We start from the raw sequence: 7,921 nt of genomic DNA, 5'->3' as shown, positions 1-7,921 counted from the left end.
ATGACGGTCGGCCGGCAATGACGCCGGCGGCACGTGATGGAGCTCTTCGCGACGTCGTCCCCGCCCACCGCCGAGAACTTTCGCGCGCTCGCTGCACGGCGAGAAGGGCACCGGCCGCTCCGGCAAGCCCCTCCACTACAAAGGCCGCCTTCCACCGCGTGATCCCGCGATTCATGTGCCAGGGCGGGCGACTTCACGCCGGAAACCGGCACCGGGCGGCGAGTCGATCTACGCCGCGGCGAGTCGATCTACGGGGCCAAGTTCGCCGACGAGAACTTCGTCAAGAAGCACACCGGCCCTGGGATTCTCTCCATGGCCAACGCTGGGCCCGGTACCAACGGGTCCCAGTTCTTCATTTGCACCGAGAAGACCTCGTGGCTCGACGGGAAGCATGTCGTTTTCGGGCAGGTCGTGGAAGGGATGGAGGTCGTTAGGGCGATCGAGAAGGTTGGATCTCAGAGCGGGAGGACCTCGAAGCCCGTGGTGGTCAAGGACTGTGGCCAGCTTTAGGTGGTTTTTGAGTTTGATGGGGGCTTTTTAATGGTGGATTTAGGGTTTGGGTGTTTGAAATAAGGGTCGGTTGTGTTCTGGGTCTCTCTGTTTGATTCGGGTCTTGTTCTAGTGTCTGTTTTCGTTTTCGTTTGGGATCTCTGGATCTTGGTATGGGTGTTTTTACGATCACGCTGATAAATAAATTTTAGTTTTTACTAATTGTTGTTGGGGTTTGTCGATCCTTCTTAAAATGTTTTTTACTGTTTTCATTTGATATTTTGGTACGGCGCGTCTTATTTCTTGAAGATTTCTGTGCCATTGGTAATGGCGTTGAGCTGAAAAGGACGAAATGGATGAGGACCAATTAATTAAAAAAATAAGGTGACGGTGATGCCTCAGCAGAGCCTTTTGACCGGTGGCACCTACGCGAAATAAGATAAGGAGTTCATTTTACCAGATTGCCCCCAGAATAATTGCTTTTTAACATCTTGCCCCTTACAAAAATATTGGTAGATGCTGTTGTTTGTCAGTGTCATTGCCAGTGGTAGACTTTTCATAATTCGGGGCAAAACAAAAATTTACGAGCGGTAGAATTTATGTTGTAGGAGATGACCAGTTCATTAGTTAGGCAAATTTTGCAATGACGTGTCCAAGGCTTAGATAGAGTCGTATAGGATTCTCGATATTATTTATTGAAAATCGCTATTATTTTGTGACAGTGGATAGTGGGAATCCCAGGATCCGGATCCCCAAATGCATGTTATCGTCCACAAACCAGACTAACGTATGCTTGCGTATGTCTTATATGTAGGCTTGTGTATGTCCTTACTCCTTAGTCAATTGTATTATAAATAATTACTATTAACAATTGTATTAATAATAATAATTATTATCATTACATTGATTGGTACTACGCAAGTACAAAAACATATCAACTCTTAAATTGTTGAACTTTGTGATTCTTTCACCGCATACAGTATCAATAGGTACCTCTTACTAACCTTTTTCATAGAGAAAAAGGTATATATTTTATACAAATAAATACATATACGACAAAATTTCCTACTAAAAGTCCAAGTGCAGCTCGGCTTAATTTGTTCCCTCTACAGGCAGCGTACTCTTTACTTTCAAATTTGTTCAGTGTACCTCAATGAATTGCACGGGCTTAGGTACGGTGCACCCGGCTTGAATACGTCTCACGAGATATCTCTATTGAACAAGAGACGATCTTATCCCATTTCCACCTTCCATTCAATCGTTTCCTCTCAAACTTGCAAGAATCATTTCATTTTCCGCTGAGAAATACTTTTATCATCACTTGACATATTCTGAAGCGAGCAAGGCTACAAAATGATCATTATTCTCAACATCCTTCAGTGACTCTATATTGCCTTTACAAACATGCCATGATATGGAAGCTGTATCAAGCGGGCAAAAGAAAGAAGGCAGTAAGAAAACACGATTACGTCGCTACAAAGCATGGGACAAGCTTACATTGCAATGCATTGAGACATCATGAAAACCAGATAAAGAGGCAGTATGAAAATGATTGCATTTCTGCCAGATGCCCTCTCGTATGACAAAGGCGAAGGCAAGCGATGGTAAGTGTTACTACAATGAATCCAAAGGCATTCTATGATTATGATGAAATGTGAATGAAATTGGTGATAAGAATTTAAAGTCCTAAGGTAGATGGCTTGGCTTATTCTCCAGATTTTTTTTAATTAAAAAAAAAAACAAATTCTACTCCCATCAAACCAAAGTTCACAAAAACCTCAAGAAGTTTAGCCATTTGAAATAAACCAAAAACTTTGAAAATATCACTTAATCCCTAAAATTTTTTCAGCATCTGAAATAGATCCAGGAAAATGCAAAAGTTTTGGTGGTTAGGTGACATTTTTCAACACTTTTTTGGGTCATATCAAAATGGGCCAAACTTCTTGGGGGCTTCATGAAATTTACCCCTCACTTAAGTCAGGGAAAGGCTCGATAAGTATTAACACGTTCAAGGAACTCTCAGTGACAGTGAGATGCTCACTCACTTATAGGTGCTTCTAACAGAAAACTCACTGGACCTGGTTTTTTGGATCTAAATTCCAAGGGTTGACCCTGTTAGATTATAGATTATAGATTCTAGATCCGACTTAAACCTATGTATTGAAAAATTCTTTGGCATAAATAGAAAATATTAACTGTAAGTTAGCAGTCTAATCCTCACATGCTGAGGCATTCTGATAGCTCAGAGGTTTTCTGTATTTGGGTTTACCACTGAGGGCAGTAGGAAAAAGATTGAACTACTATTTCTGCAAAATGCACAGACGAATCCAAGTGTTGAATGTGTGACTACAATGAGTTCGACTGCACTCAATGATCATGATGGTGTGAATGAAATTGCTGATATGGATTTCAAGTTCTAAGCTAGATGGCTTTATGTCCGCAAGGAAACATGTCTCTGTTGACTTGGCCTATGTTCTTTAAAATCTATTCGAAATAGTTCTATACCCATCAAAGCAAAGTTTTGAAAAGAGGTTTGTCCCCATTAGTCAGAGCAAAGCTCAATAATTTCTCACAAGTTCATGGAGCTCAGCGAGATGCTCACTGACCTGATCGTGACAGAAAACTCACTTGACCTGTTTTTTTGGATCTAAGTTGTGCATATAATAATGAATAGGCAAGGGTTGACCCGTTTTTGGATTATAAAGCTCAATACTTTCTCACAAGTTCAAGGAGCTCTTTGTGAGATGCTGACCTTCTAGGTGATTCCAATGGAAAACACAATCAACCTGTTTTTCTGGATCTAACATTCTAAACTGTTCACATAGTAATGAACATATAAGGGCTGACCTTCTTGGTTTATAAGTTCTAGATCTAACTACTAATCCCCTGTATTGGAAAATTCTTGACATCAATAGAAATATCAACTGTTGATTAGCAGTCTAATCCTTACCTGCTGAGGCATTCACTTCATGCTCTCTTGTCAATTGCAATAACATTGTACCAGAAAGAACGGTTATGAATCCACATAATTCAGAAGCAATAGTGCTCAAACTTTGACCGTACCAATCCTGAACCACAGAATTTAAAGAAGTGCCATGAGTACACAAGTAGCAGTAAATATAACTCTATAGCATTAAGATCAGAGACCATCATGTTTGAAATCCCTGCATACCTTGAACATAATTCCACTTGCAACTATTGTCATAGTCGTAAACATGACATAATAGATTGGTGAGACCATAGCAGTATTGAAGGTGTCCAATGCCTGTCAGGTAGAACGCAATTATTAGGAACCGTTGCCAAGAGCTATAATACCAGTGCTCAAAATAAAACCAGCAAAAGGCTCCCCTTGCTGGTAACATCAAAGAACAAAATGACAAATAAGACGCAAGAAGAAAGGAAGTGTATCAACTATCGTCAAGTATTTGAAAAACAGATATCTCTAAATCTGAACATATTCTAAAGTTTTTATTTTCTTCTTCCTCCTTTTTTTGTGAGTATTTGAATAATGCATATTGCATAGTCGTCAACATATTCTGGCATCAAAATAACTGAATAATGCATCAACTCCAAACCTGCCATCTAAAATATCTAGCATAAACGGAATTCCTAGAAGCTACACATTTGTGTATTAGTAAAAGTGCTCACTATCTCCTCAACTTTCCTCTGCAATGCATCGCAAGAGGAAAATTGAACTCGGATAGCACTTAGCTGGCCATGAAAAAGAGCAAAAGGGATTATATTTTTTTGCCAGTTCTTTGACATAAGCTAATTGCTTTGTATTCACTATTTCACTCTTTAAAACTTTTATATATGAATAGAAAACGAACTTGAGTGTGTCATATGTATTACACAACAAAAGAACTTATTACTGGCTCTGTTTAGGATATGGGATCAATATTTGCGTGTAAGTTCCATTAATCATAGTGTAGGAAAAAACATGTTAGTGGCCTAAAGTCTAGTGTTTCTATGAATAATCTAATTGTCAATGTCTCTCAATGTGGCCCAAAGTCTAGTGTGAACAACAGGGCTAAGTGCTAAGATTCTGGATATACACTGTTGGTTCATAAGCCATCAAGTTAACTTTCAGGCAAAGAGATCATCTGAAACATCTAAACAAAACCAGAAGATACATTTAACAACTGTAGGCTGCAAAGGAATTAGTCAATAAGATAGTTTCTCGATGTGAAACTCAGTATCCATGACTGTAGATTCTGAAGTTCTGTCCGAGGAGCAAGGATGACATACAACAGAAGTAACTTTTGCCTGGTTGAAGTGTAAATGTCAGAAAGGCTAAAATCCAACAAATAAATATTACAGCATGCTCATTGCAGGGGTAATTAGCAAGAATCTACTAGGGCAATGCAATCTAAGACCTAAACAAAGGGATCAAAGATATTGTCATATTGATGTTTGATCTCTGACATAATTTGTATTTGCAAACCTTGTTTAGGTAATTCAATTGAGTGACAATGCATATGACTGCAACAGCAACAAAAAACCACGTCTGCGGATAAGCTATCTGACTAATTCCCTCCAATGTAAGCTTTATTGCAACTCCAATAGCCTTTATGCTGACAATCTGGCATAAATCACAAAATATCTTTTAAAATGAATGATGAACAGAAAATTAACATCCATAAAAAATAAAAATTCATGACTGCTAATAGGGCAGCAGAAGCCTCAATACCGTCAGTGATCCCATCAAAGAACAGATGCTCAGATAAACTAAAATGTTTGTTTGCCCATAGCGTGGTTCAAAGTGTAAGATCAATGCCAATACAATCGCTAAGGTAGCTGCAGAATAAAGCATAAACTCTGCAAATTGGACAGGGATAACATACTTAACACAGGTGCTTGACAACAGGAAATAAAAAAAACCTAACACAGAAGTTTGCATGGAGCACCAGGTTGAGTAGCCAGAATCCATATTTCTTCAACAGAACCAGGAGAATGCTCCTGAGGAGCATGGATTACAATGACAACAGAACCGACTATGCAGGAGATACAGCCCAAAATACCCATCTTCTGTAGTCGTTCCTCCAGTAGGAAGTGTGACAAAACAGCACTGTGAAGTTCATCAAAGCATGGTCTCAAAACTACCTGGTAAAAATATATTCTACTTGATGAAAGCTCGAAACCTTTTCTTTTGTACATTACCTGATAATTATACTCAGTGCTCCAAGAGGAGTTACAAGAACTGCTGGAGCAAAGACATATGCTATGAAATTTGCAGCCTCTCCAAAAAGCACTGTTTGCAAGTAAGATTCAGGTTCCAGAAAATTCAATCAATTGAGTCTCAACTGACAAATTAGATTCATCAAATTACTGCCTAGCTTACTTGTTGTCATCCCAATCCACCATAGTGGCTCTAGTAGGTATGCATATCCTCCAAGCCCTAGATCATGGAAAGGAAATAAATAATGAGGAAATAAAGAAAGGTTCAGGTATTCATGAGGTGTATGAGAGATGTATGAGATCATGTTACAGAAATTGACAAGAGAGCTCCAAACTCTGCCATCCTCAAGTGTGCACTGGGATTCATCCATTTTAAAAAGAATAAGGGGGAAAACTTACAGCTATTCATGCTAACTTGTGCCACAACTTTAACCATTCCATACTTGTTGACAGAACAATGGCCAATCCTAGTTATGTAATGTTCTCCAAGCTCGACGAAGGACAAGTTACAGAGCTAAAGATGTAACTCATTTTATGTACTTTAGATTCAGTCTGTTGATCACATCATCATCCTCATCTATCAAGCCCCTTGACCCCATAGAAGCTTAAGGTTGTTAGCAAGTCAAGTCTTGGACACTCGGTAGAAACAAGGCAAGATGACAAAAGGCCAAATCCAACAAGCTAAATGGTTTCAACTATTTATTATATTAAATTCCAATAGCGTAATTTAAATTTTAATGGAGTATCCTAACAATATACATGGCATATGTACATCACTTTTGTTATAGCGACATAAGGTTATGCTAGTAATCATGTATTTCTGCTGCACGTTTTTGTACCAAATAGTAATTCGTAATTTGGTTATGCTGGAATCCAGCCTTATCCCGTAGACAACAAAATACTTTTGGAGTCCAAATTCATAAAACTAAAATCAAGTCACCGCCTACCTCTCACAGGCAATCCTCTTGATGTTTGAAACTACATTCTCAAGTGCAACGCTCAATTCAATAAGAAGGCACAGAGATCAACCAACACCTCCATTGTCATAAGACCCACAACCCCGCCAAACACAAGCCAATGTTCTATTACGCCGGCATAAATATATCTACGTCAAGCATAACACCGTTATAAACTCTCATGGCATGACAGTTAATTTGAGCCCTACCCAGGCTACCCTACTAATAATTCCGGCTACAAACAATCGGGAGTCAAATCTGCAACTTCAAAAATAAAAAAAGTACTAAATTCTCAAATATATTTTTTCCCCTCATCTCAGATAATATATCTTCATGTTTACTAGTTTGCAACAAACAAATATTTCCGTGTCTCAAAACCCTTTTACGGAGGATTTCGAGGGAAGATTAGCAGCGACAAAGTAGATCGATAGTAAACACATTAAGGACAGATCTAATGCAATAAAAAGGAATCAAATCAAGATCCAGGGTTTTTGACAGCCGACCTGCGCGAGCGCCGTAAGCGGCGGCACGCCTGAGCCCCAGCTTCTTGAGGATGAAGCTGGAACCGATGAACGCGCTCGAGATCACGGCGAGGATCAGGCCTCTCGTGTTGTCCGACACCCTCATCTCCTCTTCTCGATCCTCTCTCTGTCTCTCTCGAAAGATGAAAACGGATTTTAAAAGCGTGAGATTCGATGAACAGAGACAAAGAGGGGATCGAATTGGTGTTCCCGCCAGCGAAATGAAAATTGAATTCGAATCCGACGCGGAGGGATAACGACAGAGGAAGAAGATGGCGATGGTTTCTGTCGGATGCTCCGCAGGTGAACGGAACGGGACGGCCGACGGGACAAGTGGAGCGCGTGATATATAGCCGGCACGACTCACGAGACTGCACGTCTTTTACAGCGCGGCTGGACGGTTCAGTCAACGCTATGAGATCTCTCACTGACAAATGGGGGCCACATTGGAAGTTTCGAATCCGGGTCCAGGTTGAGTTGTCAGCGTTGAATTAGAGGGGAGATGTTTGGTTTTGAAAGCTAGCAGAAGTTTGCTGGGATCAGGGGCTTGTGGTTGCATCAGTTTTACCTAGAAGCTGTTCCCAAAGGATATCTCTACAAAATCATTTTGTAAGCCGAAAACTATATTTGCGCCAAGCAGGACCTGTAACTGTACGCTAGGTTTCAAATCTGAGATTGGTGCGAGATTTATTTTACGGAGTACTTACAGTGCTTAAAGAAAGATCTCCTAGATGAGACATGTGGACCAACTTGCAATACCTCTCAGAATTTGAGACT

General features: G+C 40.1%; 2 protein-coding genes across 3 annotated transcripts; one reads left to right on the top strand and one right to left on the bottom strand.

Moving 5' to 3' along the window:
* On the top strand, positions 19-711 carry LOC109836874 (peptidyl-prolyl cis-trans isomerase-like). The gene is given in 4 exon segments (XM_020404913.1): positions 19-96; positions 98-144; positions 146-185; positions 187-711. Coding segments are annotated over 4 exon segments (471 nt in total). The 5' UTR covers positions 19-36; the 3' UTR covers positions 511-711.
* Positions 1,415-7,430, bottom strand: LOC109836873 (probable magnesium transporter NIPA6). Of its 2 annotated transcripts, none has more exons than XM_020404911.1 (9): positions 7,127-7,430; positions 5,831-5,887; positions 5,650-5,740; positions 5,397-5,557; positions 5,180-5,307; positions 4,934-5,071; positions 3,662-3,754; positions 3,440-3,557; positions 1,415-1,910 (listed from the first exon to the last, which is right to left on the bottom strand). In XM_020404911.1, exons 1-9 carry the CDS (start codon positions 7,248-7,250, stop codon positions 1,807-1,809), a joined length of 1,014 nt encoding a protein of 337 aa, XP_020260500.1. In that variant the 5' UTR covers positions 7,251-7,430; the 3' UTR covers positions 1,415-1,806. The 2 variants fall into 2 exon arrangements, with proteins under 2 accessions (XP_020260500.1, XP_020260501.1); XM_020404912.1 differs by having other exon boundaries at positions 5,180-5,286.

The sequence above is a fragment of the Asparagus officinalis genome, chromosome 4 (genome assembly GCF_001876935.1).
Source record: "Asparagus officinalis chromosome 4, Aspof.V1, whole genome shotgun sequence".
Classification (NCBI taxonomy): domain Eukaryota; kingdom Viridiplantae; phylum Streptophyta; class Magnoliopsida; order Asparagales; family Asparagaceae; genus Asparagus; species Asparagus officinalis.
The sequence above is the reverse complement of the archived record's forward strand: the minus strand, read 5'-3'. Positions and strand labels throughout refer to the sequence as shown.

What these genes read in the sequence shown, in the direction of transcription:
- LOC109836873 (XM_020404911.1), bottom strand. Translation starts at nt 7,250, where the DNA reads ATGAGGGTGTCGGACAACACGAGAGGCCTGATCCTCGCCGTGATCTCG. An exon ending in CGCTTACGGCGCTCGCGCAG is followed by an intron (nt 5,888 to 7,126) that starts GTCGGCTGTCAA and finishes TCCATGATCTAG; the next exon opens with GGCTTGGAGGATATGCATAC. An exon ending in CAAGTGGAATTATGTTCAAG is followed by an intron (nt 3,558 to 3,661) that starts GTATGCAGGGAT and finishes TCTGTGGTTCAG; the next exon opens with GATTGGTACGGTCAAAGTTT.